The sequence below is a fragment of the Parasteatoda tepidariorum genome, chromosome 2, assembly GCF_043381705.1.
Source record: "Parasteatoda tepidariorum isolate YZ-2023 chromosome 2, CAS_Ptep_4.0, whole genome shotgun sequence".
Classification (NCBI taxonomy): Eukaryota; Metazoa; Arthropoda; class Arachnida; order Araneae; family Theridiidae; genus Parasteatoda; species Parasteatoda tepidariorum.
In genome coordinates this window covers 100,402,516-100,415,850 of record NC_092205.1, presented here as the reverse complement: position 1 = coordinate 100,415,850, position 13,335 = coordinate 100,402,516, and the positions used below count along the sequence as shown (strand labels likewise).

General features: G+C 33.4%; 2 protein-coding genes across 5 annotated transcripts in view; both read left to right on the top strand.

The window, feature by feature from the left end:
* Window positions 1-8,001, top strand: part of LOC107440602 (monocarboxylate transporter 12) — a 10,824-nt gene extending 2,823 nt beyond the window's left edge. The window contains exons 2-6 of the mRNA XM_016053577.4: window positions 542-685; window positions 2,717-2,983; window positions 4,981-5,127; window positions 5,913-6,263; window positions 7,545-8,001. Coding sequence (XP_015909063.3) covers window positions 542-685; window positions 2,717-2,983; window positions 4,981-5,127; window positions 5,913-6,263; window positions 7,545-7,690 — 1,055 coding nt within the window. The 3' untranslated portion in view covers window positions 7,691-8,001. The remainder of the gene's footprint in view (window positions 1-541; window positions 686-2,716; window positions 2,984-4,980; window positions 5,128-5,912; window positions 6,264-7,544) is intronic.
* A 2,529-nt stretch (window positions 8,002-10,530) lies between these two features.
* Window positions 10,531-13,335, top strand: part of LOC107444131 (uncharacterized) — a 20,391-nt gene continuing 17,586 nt past the window's right edge. Inside the window, exons 1-2 of one of the 4 annotated variants that reach the window (XM_043051935.2) lie at window positions 10,549-10,665; window positions 10,820-11,071. The gene's annotated coding sequence lies outside the window, so the exon portion shown is untranslated. Of the gene's footprint in view, window positions 10,666-10,819; window positions 11,072-12,152; window positions 12,186-13,335 lie in introns of those variants that run through there. The other 3 variants (XM_043051934.2, XM_043051937.2, XM_043051936.2) reach the window with 3 other exon arrangements.

The following is a 13,335-nucleotide window of genomic DNA, read 5'->3' as shown; positions in this document are numbered from 1 at the left end:
TGGGCATAGATTTCCCAGTGAATGAACAGTATGTGTTAATATGTTGACACTTTAATTTTCAATTCATGATTACAAAAAAAAAGTTAACATTTTCCAAGTATTTATATGCTATAATTTCAAGAATAGGCTTGTTTTCAAATATTTGTATGGCTTATAAATTCATAAAGAGCATTAAAAAATAACCAAAATTAAGTGTTCCTTTACTGGGTGTTCATTCACTGGTAAGAGCTGTTCCTTCACTTGGTCTTCTTACTACTTGTTATTTGAACCTCCAAAACTTTAAAACACTATTATGTAAGTTCTCTACAATTTTTTTTACATAATTTGCATTTAGTAGCAAATATGTTGACACTGTCATTTAACTAAAATTACGAATTTTGAAATTAATATGATTTTTTGAAAGACAAGCGAAGCTTAAGTATTCCTTCACTGGTTAGTTTACCCTACTATTTATTAACTAATTGAAATGCCCTTAGTTTAAAAAAAATTACCTTAAAAAGAAATAGTCTTTAAAAGTTATTAACAAATTAAAATGTTTCAGGGGCGTTGTCTGGTTTCCTGAGTCGCCTCCTCAGCATACGAAGCCTAGCTGTGATTGGAGCAATTCTGGCTTCTTCATCTGTCAGTATTTGCAGCTTAGCCACTGAAATGCCTCAAATTTTATTTCTCTATGGAGCTTTACAAGGTATATTATCTCTTAATGTAATACATGGTTTGTAAGAAATCACGGGGATCGAATTAACGGAGTGAGAAGTGCAAGTGAGGTATTAAAATCGCCAAAAAACCATTTTATTTGTTAGCTGAACATTCCTAAATTTCGTTATCTAAGCTTCATCCTCAGATAAATTAGTTTCAGGTGATCCCTCCTTTGTTTTTATCGATCTCAACAATGATGGGTCATAATTTGTTGTTCTGTCTCATTTATGACGATTCATTTTTATAAATATAAAAAACTAAATAAATAATATAAATATCGAGTGACAGTGGGTTTCCTACAGATTCACTTTGGTGATCCGTTAAAATTATTTCATTTCTCAAATGATCCACCAGAAAAATAAGATCTCTTTTGGAACAACGCTTAAATCAACATTTATTTTTCGTTATCAAAAGTGGAATCCATTACTTTAAAAAACTATCTAAGAAAGCGGTTAACAATATCATGTGAATGTCAACCATTTATTTTTCTTCAGCATTTAAAGAATCAACTCAATAAATACAATCTGCAAGTTACTCGATAGAATGGGAAAAAAATATGGATTTTTAACAATACGGTAAGAAAAGTAAGTAAACTTCAAAAAACTCTTTATTCAGCTCTAATTAACTCGTTAATTAGCTAAGTATAACGGCTTTAGAGACATGTGATTATTATTTAAAAACAGTTAACCGATATATTTTTCAGGTAAATGGATTAGTAAGAGTGCTGGAGACTCAAATGTTTTACAGCAAAGAATTTGTTTTTATTACCCCACAACAATATTCTTAAGATAATGATAGATCTATTATTTACTACAAGCTTAAATATCTGAAGTTAATTATCCTCAGCGATAGACGGATTATGGATTAGAATTCCCTCGCCGTCAGACTAGCCTTTCGAGTTTTTTATGGTTTTCTTCTTCATGTAACGCAAATGAGGGTAAGTTCCAAGGAAACAGTCCTCCACGTAGGCAAATTTCTCCCAATACTTGATACAGGAGTTCCCTTGTCTTCTGGATTGGGTTCAAAATTATAGGGTTATGAAGTTAAACATTGGTAGTCGTAAACCCAAAATTGGGTCGACTGTTCAATGATGGTTATAAAATAAAATAAAATAGTGTAAGAAGAGGATTCCCAAATAAAATTTCGGTGTTAACAGGTGAAAATGTTGGGCGCAGCATTAAAATGAAATGTTACCAATGCTGTTAATTTGTAAACATTGTCTCTAAGAACATAAAAAGAAAATATAAAAAAAATTTGGAATGTAACAAGATGGATCCCGACTGTTCTCGTACAATGTGTTATAATTAGGCCGGGATAGCCTGGTCACAGGGCCCATGTCCAAGAGTTTGTGGGTTCGATCCACGCCGGCCCAAGACTCCTCGTGTAGTAAATGGTGACTGATGCACGTTAGATCTGCCGAGTCACGAAGTCCTCCAGGTTCCCATAACAAATCATACCTCTGGGGGTACTGATCGAGGAGTTTCCTTGTCTTCTGGATGGGTTCAGACAAGGTGACGGAGTTGAACATTAATAGTGGTAAACCCAAAATTGGATCGACCCAAAATTGGATAAAAATAAAGTGTGATATAATTAGTGCTATCTTCCATGAAGTGCCCAAGTAAAATTGTTTCTAAGCATTTTGGAAAATAAACCTAGTTCATTTATATTACCTATTGGTGAGATAACTAAAATTAATTTTTTGGAAGTAGGGAATACTTCGCCATTTGCTGCAAAGAAATAAAATCGTTTCAACTTTATTTTATGTTTAGAACGAAAACATTTGCGTTTTACTGTAAATTTAAGATTTTCAAACCATTTACCGGGAAAATATTTGAAGATCAGGCTTATCCCTAATTTATTTTTGTTTCCATGAAAAAACATCAAAAAGCTAACAAATGATGATTAATTAGTAGGGAACCTTCAGTTATTTATTCGCATTTATTAATTTAGTTTACCTAAGCTTCTGTGATTTAATATTAAAACAGGTGAATTGCTTACACAAAAATGTGTTCATTTGCAGGCATTGGAATGGGCCTCATAGTTCCTCTCACTCATGTTGTACTCAACCAAAACTTCACCAAATACCGAGCATGCGCATTAGGTATCGCCTATTCTGGATCTTCACTCGGTTCATTTGTTTTTCCTCCTCTCACCAACCTCTTGTTGGAAAAATTCGATTTACGGGGAACTTTCTTACTTCTGGGTGGCATCATGTCCAACTCTCTTATCGGTGCTTTACTCTTCAAATCGCCTCAGAAGAACAATAAAAAGATTTTGGAACAACAAAGTAAGTTTACTTCTTCTTTTCAAAAACAATGCTGGTTAGGTGGGGCGCTGAACTCAGGAACGAGACATCGCCCGCCAGGTTATAGGGACGCTAAACGAGACCCAGATTAGTTCAAGGGGATGATCTCTAGCCGTGGTGGCTCAGGGAATAGAGTGTTCGCCTTCAAATGAAGTGAACCGGGTTCAAATCCCGGCAGTGGCTCGTCGATACGAATTCGCACGGACCACAGTGCTGGTATAAAATATCCTCAGTGGCAGACATATCATGGGTTAGAGTCCCCTTGCCGTCGGGTTATCCGTGGGAGGGTTTCATGGTTTTCCTCTCCAAATGCGATCGCTGTTTAGTTCCGTCAAAAAGTCCTCCATGAAGGTAAAATTTCTCCCAATACTTGATCCAGGAGTTCTTCTGGACTGGGTACAAAATGACAAGGCTACGGAGTTAAACATTGGTAGTCGTAAACCCGAAAATTGGGTAGGCTGTTCAACGACGGTTATAAAGTAAAATAAGAAAAGGGGGTGACCTCAAATATGCTAATTAATTAGTGCTGACGCTATTGTAAGTCACGAAATCAAGCACAAAAACGTACTTTTTCTGAATAAACATATATTTTTACGAGGGATTCATATTTCCAAAAATTTAGGGACCAGCCGCAATCTGGAAAATAGGGTCCCATTAGTTTGGACAGAAGAGCGGTCCAAAGTTTGGACCTCTTAAAGTTAGTTTTATTTTTTGGGGTATCTCGAGAACTTCTTAAGGGAAAAATGTTCGCACACAATTAAAAAATTCGTTTATCCAAATAGAATTCCATGCAAAATATAAGTTTCAGTAAATAAATATTTTTTATTACGTTATTTAATAAGAGTCAAAAAAAGTTTTTTTAAGTATACACTTTTTGACATCATATTAAAGAGCATAATTTTACATGACAAAATATAAAATTTAAGCAGGTCGAAGAGTATATGAGAAATTAAATTTTAAAAAAGTCATATTTTTAAAATTCAATATATTGTATTTCCCAGATTGAGGCTATCCCCTGTATTTCAAAGCCAAAAATCTGAATCTTTCTAAATAAAAAGGTATGTTTATTCAGAGAAAGTATTTCTGTGTTTGATTTCGTAACTTAAAAATACAGTCTGTACTAATAAATATTGGCCTATTCGAAGTCACCCCCTTGAATCATTAAGATTGAATCTTAAAACTTATAAAATTCGATCATAAGGTCAAAAGTTATTCATAAAATTTTTATAAAATTTTTTTTTTTTGCGCACTCTTCATAAATAATATATTTGAGTTCACACATTTAAGACTTAGATCAGTTAAGCCTCAACTCCTGGTTCTCAATATTAGGAAATATAAATATTAATAGCAAAAATCTTTCGCATGGGCTTAAAAAATTTAATGTAACTGGTTGGCATGCCATTTGAATTAACAATTCGAATAAATATTAAGACTGATTATTGATTAGTGCGTCCAGGCTGAATTGGACGCACTATAAGATTCCATGTAAAATCTTAATTATTAGGTGATACGATACAGCTTTATTGTTTTCATGTGACTGAAACCTTGTACGTTCGTGTATAAATTGGTTAAATTAGACGATATATAATATAGATTTGACGATTCGATACATGAGACGATGTATTATATCAATATAGAATATTTATTATATTAGGTATTATGTTAGTATATTATAATAATGCGATCAAATTATTAGACGTACTGTAGTGTTTTAATAATTGCATGTTTTGCACGAGTTTACATGCAATATTTAAACATACATGTAATGAGTTTTTATAAAGGAGATTTTTTATGTACTTCCCATTTGTATTTATTTTTAACGTATTTCATTACAATGTTAAACAATTGATACAAGAAGGTTTCAGTAGCGTAAAAACAATAAAGCTGCATAGTTTCACCTGTAAATTAAAATTTTGCATAGAATCTTATAGTGAGTCTAATAATGTGGCCTCCATTTAAAGTGAAATGTTCTCTTTTAGATCTGAAAGAAGACAGCAGAAAGAAAACATTGAAAATGACGATGAAAGTTCTGTGCAATCGTTACTTTATTCTTGTCTCATCAGCTTACTCTGTCTACTTTTCTACCTCAGCCATTTTTCTCATGGTGGTGATGGATTTTGCAAAAGGTCAGGCATTTATTACAGGGCTAAGTGATTAGAGAAACCGGCTGCAAGTTTTAGAAACAGCATTTCAAAAAAATTATTCTTTTTCCAACTTTTTTTCTACTAAAATAAGATATATTAAGACATTTTTGAATTATTTTATAGCTGTTATAGGTATGTTCAGTTAATAGTCTTAACCCGCTCACTGCGATTTCCACAGACAAGGAGGAAGTCGGAAGATTTGCATGGGACCGCATTTTCCCGTCAATTTAACTGTGGAATCCGCTCTTTTCCCGTTTATGGTTTCATTTTGGCTTCTCTGTGATGTTTAATTGTTTATTCAGATCTGAGATGACCGATGGCGCTGGTTGTCCATATTTTTGCAGCATATACAAGCATGTTTTACAACATTTTTTCTGATTGAACTAACTACGTAACAGTCTTGGCAGAAATGTGGAACTAATCGAATGCAATACGTTGAACACGCATTACAATGTTATTTCTGATCCAATAGCCTTATAAAGCAATAAATTGTTCTCCCGGTCATATGACCGTTTGTGGTAGAAATAGGTATACGACACGTATTATTCGAAATAAACAAAATAAATAATTATAAAATACATATAATTTTTAGAAAAAGTGATGAATTCAAATGTGCATAAACGATCAGCGCATTTTCGATGCAAAATTTCTTAAACTGTCATTTGACCGATTATGGTATGCTCAGTGTTAAGAGGAATTTTCAAAATGCGCACTTCCTGAAAAATGTCATGTTTTGCAACTGATCATTTCTCTTTTTTTATTGACAGACAGAGGGATGTCGACGGACGAAGGAGTCTTTCTCATCTCAGCTTTTTCTATTGGCGACTTCGCGGGTCGCCTAACATTCGGATGGATCGCTGACACTCAATGCGTGATAAGGAACATTCTGGTGAGGTGTTACTTAATGATCCTGGGTCTGCTGATGGCTCTCTTACCTTTCTGTCCCACTAAAGGTCTTCTTGCAGCCTCCACTCTCTTGGGAATTGTGAATGGAAGCATCATCGTGAATCATTCTATTCTGCTCAATGAATACTTGGGAATTCAGAAGTTGCCCATAGCCATGGGTTTCTCGACATGCTTCGTCGGAATCACAGCTTTCTTGCGACCCTTCGTCATAGGTAAAAAGATTTATATTCACCAACGCTTGATCATAACTAAGAATCCTGTTTTATATGCTTTAATTTCTTAATCCCCGTTGTTGTTGTTGATCGTATGCCTGTTTAGGGAGAGGGATGTGATTGTTCTTGTTTTCCAGTGGCGCCATCTATGGCCAAGAATTCGACTTCTGCCTCACCCATACGTCACACACGTTTATAGGACGGACCCATTCATACATCCACAGATCGTAGTTTTGACCTGAACCAGAGAATGATCAATCTCCAATCCAGTAACCCCAGAGGTTTTAATTTGTTATGGGAACATGGAGGACTTTGTGACTCGAGAGATTTAACGTGCATCAATCACCATCTACTACACGGGGAGTCTTCGGATCCACGAACGGGTCCAGCCCCCTACCGACTAGGCTATCCCGGCCTTAATCCTTGTTTTTAGAATATAATTAAGTCAAAAATTCGTAAATAGAATTCTTTACTCCTCTTCAATGGTTCAGTAATAATCTAGAAAATCTAAATAACCTGGCATAATTGCTTGAGAGGACGCCATACCAAGGGAGAACGGTTAGCCTCGCGGCAAAGGGACCTATGATTCGTCTACCACTGAGGCTATTTTACGTCAGTACTGTAGTCGGGGCAAGTCGAATGCGGAATTCGCATTGACCAGTCATCGCTGGGATTCGAACCCGGTTCACCTCATTGGAAGGCGAACGCTCTATCCCCTTAGCCATTGTTCATTATCACAATAAAATTATTTTTCGTTATCAATCATTTCTTTTTCATCCTTGATAAGCAGCCTATCATCCTAATGAAACGATCTTTTTTTTATTTTGGAACTTTTTGACACAACTCAGATAAAATAACTCTCAATATCAGTGAAATCACATTTATGGAAATTATTAAAATAACTTATTTTTATTTAAAATTAAAATAATCAGATTTTGTGTTACACGCTAAGGAAAACCACGAAAATGTTTTTTTTTTTCTCTTGGTGTTGTGATTATTTTTCCATCAGTGTATACACATAGTACGTATTAGTATATTTAGTACTCTTACTTAGTAAGTATAAACTTGGTGTTCGTTGGGGAGCCTATGAAAGCACTTCATTCTGCTAGTCCTGAAGGGGTGAATACAAATGAATGAGAAAATAATTATTTTTCACCTTTACTGGGACAAAGCTAAACAAAAGCACAGGCTTTATGACTTTTTCAACGTCGTTTAACTCTGTGCAAAGTTTTCTTTTTATGATATATATAATATATATATATTTATTTTTTTCCGTTTCAGGTGCATTCAGAGATCGCAACCAAAGCTATGACTATGTCTTCCTATTTATGGGCCTTCTGCAAATCACTGTTACCATGCTGTGGTTCTTAGAAACATTTGTACAATTTATAAACAAAAAACATATTTCAAAATCTGATGCAAAATAGCTTTTTTTTATATTTATAATTTGAATTTTATTTTTATTTGTATTTTTATGAGAGTAGAACTGGATAGTTTGGATAAATGATATCTAAAAAGGTTTAATTATATTTCACAATTCGATGGGAAAAAATTTGTTTTACATTATTTTTTTTATCTTTAATATCATTTATTTCATTCAATGAAAAATCATTAAACACTATAGATAAAAAAAAGTATTAGCCTGTGAACTCAATGATTTAAATTAAAAAAAATATCATTATAAATGTAAATAATTATTTGGTTTTATGTATGCGTAATAAAATTATTCATTGATGCATGTTTTGAAATTTATTTTCCGACTTGTTTCACCGGTTTAGTACCACGCCTTTTCTATTTCATCTTATTAATAATTCATTTTAAGCATACGTATTTCTAATGTGGTTATTAAAAAACTCTGTATAGTTAATTTACGTTCCACTGGAGCTGCACATTTTATAATCGGCCTTGAACAGTTGACTATAACCTGGAAATTTTGAAAACAAGGGAGCTCCTGGTTAAAGCATCGAAACCTTCGTGGACAACTTTTTGTCGTGTACTAACCCACATTTGCGTTACTTAGAAAGAACAACAACATAAACCTCCCACGGTTAGCCCAATGACAAAGAGATTCTAACCCCTGTTTTGTCTACCGATGAGGACTTTTTACGTCACCACTGTGGTCAGTGCAAGCCGGAAGCAGAATTCGTACCAACCAGCCTCCGCTAGGACTCGAACCTGGGTTACGTCAGTGGGAGGTAAACGTTCTAACCTTTGAGCAACCACAACTCAAAAATGGGCTTCTTTTCATTGTATAACCGTCGGTGATTTAGAGATTGCGACTACCAATATTCAATTCCGTATCCTTGTAATTTTAAACCCAATCCAGAAGACAAGGGAACTCTGGATCAAGTATTGGTAGAAATTCGCCTTCGTAGAGGACTTTTTTATTTAACTAACCGACATTTGCGCTACATGGAAAGGAAATTCGCGAAAATCTCGCATGATTAGACTGACGCCAAGAGGACTGAAACCCATGATCCGTCTAACACTTAGGATAATTTTACGTCAGCACTGTGGTCGATGCAAGCCAGGTGCGGAATTCGTATCGACCGGCCATCGCTAGAATTCGTACCTGTTTAACCTCATTGGAAGGCGAACGCTCTATTCCCTGAGTCACCCTGGCGCTAACAATGAGCTATTGGCGACGAACTGGGAAACATCCCTGAGGATGATCCAAATACATCCTATCACAATTTTGATGATTAGAGGAGGGAAAAGATATCCCGCTTTGATAGCCCAACGACCTCCGCACAAACTAGAGCACTTTGCATTAAAATAATTTTAAAAAGGACTGATTCCGCGCAATCTGCGTTCCTTCGCAGACTAATCACAATGGTCACTTAGTCACATATGCTGACCGTAGCCAATGATGCTTGACTTCTGCGATTTACTAAGTCTTAATAATTAATCAAAAATGTGGCCTTGGACTTTCTAGAGCCGTTTGCGCTAATTACTTAAATTTTGTGACAAACAGTAAAAATGTTAATCTTAAAGATTTAAAGGGTTTTAATGTTTAAATCTTCAAACATTTAAACATTTGCTTCCAGAAAAACGAAATAAAATTGTAATAAATGACTTTGGCACTTTTGGCCATTTTTTTTAAACTATCATTTAACTATAAATATATTTTGTGATAAATATATTTATAGCGATTTTGGAAAAGAAAATTCATGAAAGTTAATCAACGTTATAGACGGTACAATATATGGCCACAAATTACAATGGTTCATATTGTATGGGAGTTTCACCAATATTAAATATGTGGGGTCTTTGTATTGTATCCACCACTACAAAAATACAGTTCCAANTCCAGCAATTTTTTGTTTTGCGGACCATTTGGCGCCCCTTTGTGAGTAGCGCCCGGGGCATGATGCCCCCCCTTGCCCACCCCTCGCTACGCCACTGTATTGTATGGGAGTTTCACCAATATTAAATATGTGAGGTCTTTGTATTGTATCCACCACTACAAAAATACAGTTCCAATTTCCTAGTATATAAGACATGTTTATTGGATTCTATGGTGAGGTACCTTTTCATAGATGAAGGTTGACATTGTCGATAACTAGTCTCCCCACAGTCTTTGACATTAGACTTAGATCTTTTATTCGCACTCTTAATTTGTCTTTAAATTTGTAGCTTGGGGTAGGATGCATAGGCTTTACATATAGATTAAAATTTTGTGGATATACAAACTATTATATGCATTACACGTCCTCAGATAATAGGCTGTGGAAATTGAACAACAGTGCAACACATAGGGTATATTGCCCGCTGTCAACCTTTAAATTAAGGTTTTGAAGCTTACAGTTCCTGAAATCGCATTTATTCCATCCTGGAATGTAGTGCATTAAGCATTTCCTCGTTTGTGACTTACAAACTGAACATAAAAAATTTATTTATTTTACCATAATACATATCCATAGTACAAATCATGAAATCAATATACCCCAGTTTACCTAGAGGAAGTTGAATATTTGTTTTTAACACAGCAATGTTTCTAGCTGTACTGGGTTTTATTTTTGCATGTTTTTCACTCTTCCCTTTATAATTTAATTCTTTGTTAATATTTACTATAGAAATATCATGTTCGGAATCAATCACTTTAATGGAACAGAATGAAAACTTTACAAATGTCTCCTTAAAAATGTTTAGTTTGCTAGAGTTTGCGGAATATTAATTTCGATAAAAACTCTTTGAAAAGTTGAAGTTCATATTCGCGGTATTTTACATGAAACTGTGAAAATTCTTTTGCACTGAAAGTTTTACTTTTCTGATGGCAATAGCTGTTGTCATTTGTGCTGAGCAGTTTTTGTTTTGTTTAGAAAATGGAGTGAGGCTATTAATGTCAAACAATTATGAATATAATTTTTTTTCCGTGTGTTCATATCTAGGAAGTTTTTATGTAAGCTCTTTTTAACTGTTATAAATAGTTTCTGCATAACTCACCCATTTGAAAAATGTTAATGGTGCATATGCACTATAACCTAATTTTCTAAAATCATTTTCATATTTCATGTTCATTATTTTTGTGAGTAATTCCTAAATTATTTGTCTAGGTTCGTTTGTCTCGTTCTATTTGAAAGCTCAAAGTTGAAAATGGATAAGCTTCTTTTCAAACATGTTATAGCGATTTGTGTCTTTGATATGGATCTACCGTACCTTCTCCTCTATAGTTTATTTAAAATATCAAAGGAAGAGATTTCTGTTAATTCGATGCTTTATGTAACTGTACATTTTTGTTTAGAAATTAAAAGAAAATCTTTTTAAATCTAGTTGCTATCAGAAGAGAATGGCAAAAATAAAAAAAAGTAAGAAAATAATAGTATGTAATTGCTGCTTCTTATTTGAGATTTTCTTACGATTTTCGTATGATTCTTCTCAACAAATATCTTCAAAATTGTTCCATTTTTTTTTTAAGAAATACTTAATAATACTTTATTCTATACTTAATAATTACTTTATAAGAACTTCAGTGTAGTTCAGTTTTATTTTTCATTTGTCAATGAAACGAAGTTTCTACATATTTTAAAATTATTACTTCAAATAGTTCCAAAAGTTTTCAGTAACTTCTAAATTAATGAAATCTTACTAAAGAAACTCACACATTATTAAAAATTATTTTCTAACTAAATTGAAATGTTTGCTCTTAAATTTTGCATTTGCTTAATTGCGTATTAATGCAGCAATTTAGTTCATTTATGTCTGTCAATATTCATATTCTAGCTTTTTATATTTTCCAGGTCTGAAATTTTTTTTTATAAAATTTCTTCTACTTAACCCATTGCCTGCTGAGGAAAATTTCAAGATTCATCTGCCCTGTGCCACTGGTTTCTACAGAGGCGCACCTAGTTTTGAAGCAAAAGAAGAGGCAGGCTTATTAATCTAAAAGCTGTTTATCTTTACAAAAACAGCAAGAAATAACAAAATATTTAGTACAACAGTATGTGCAATCTGTACTTTGGTAAGGCATATATATACGCAAAAGCAGTTAACACATCAGCTTAGCGAAGTACAGTAGGGAACCGATTATCCGGAACGATCGGGACCATCGCTATTCCGGATAACTGATTTTTCCGGTTTTCTGAATCGCTACAAAAAGCCGTCTTTTTAGTGTTAAACCTAACTAAAAAAAAAAAAATTTTTTTTGGAAATGATCTTAAAAAGAAGAAAAAACGATGAAGTAATACACTAATGATTATTTCCAAAATGATGGTAAGGTGAACATCTTTCAAAAAAAAAAAACAGAAAGATCCTAAAATCTTACGAGGAAAAAAAACATTTTTTAAAAAAAAATGGTTGGAAAATTTATCGAATTCCGTTCCGGTTTTTTGGTTTTCCGGTTTTCTGATTTCCGGATAACGGATTCTGTACTGTATATATATACGCCTGCAGCAGGCAAAGGGTTAAAAATCAGTATACTTGGTAAGAACTTTAGTCAAATGTGTGTGTTAAAATTGTTTCAAATAGATCCAGAAGTATTCAATTAAATAATTTCTATAAAATAAAAAAAGAAGTGAAAGCCAAATGCCTTGAAAAAGAGGTCATGAAAATTTTCTGTGTGGAGGAATTTTTTTTCCCTGGGACCTTGTATATATTTTTGTCACAAAATAGCATACATTTCATTATGGCTGCTTACATTGTGCAAACTTTTTCTAAAAGACATTTTATTTGAGGAATGAAAACGGATGAGTAATAATGTGTACAGACTTGTAATATCATTTAGTAACTAGTCCTTCAAACCTGGGACAAAATTTTTCTTAAATTTCCGCCCTTGCTCACCTCATTGATTGAATTCTTGTAGTAACCTGGGGGTGCACAACCTGCAGCTGAGGGACCTTGCGCTGTTTGCCGACTGCTGATCTGTGGCCCCCCGAGAGCTTCTGAACACAATAATTTTTTTCTTGAAAAATAGCTTTTTTTTAAAAATTTTCTTCACAAAATATTGTATCCTAATATGTACTATAATAGTTAAGTTTTAATTTTTGGTTTTCGCTTAAAACCTCTAAATTTTCTTCAATTAAAATATTTAGTTCAAATTTATATTACTCATCAAATTCAGTATGTATGTAGTTTTTTTATTTTTTTTATACATTTATTCTTTGAGCATTATAGTTTTTTTTTTGTTACAGTTTATAGTCTCTCTTTTCCTCAAATATATATATATATATCTGTTTTCCTCCTTTTGGGGAATACAGCCCCTAATCCAGCAAAACAATTTCCCCTAATAACACTGAAGTCTTAAACTTCAGATTAAAGACCATTGTGTCAAATTTTTTTTACACTTTATATTGAAATTTTTTTTAAGATGATTTTTATAGATTTTCTTGTCTTAAGTGAAAAGTTTATTTTAATTGTGTTAGTATGAGGAATAACTTTATTTACTGTGATTATAAAGAAGGACTGAAAAAACTTAATCACAAAAAATTTTTGAAAATGGAGATCTAACACTTCATTTCGATAGTAGCGCTACTTCAAATTTTTTTTTCTTCCTCTAACACTGTATGAAAATTTTTTTTACATAGTGTGCAAATGTGTTTTTTTTATAATTCATGTTACTTTATATCTTGTTGAT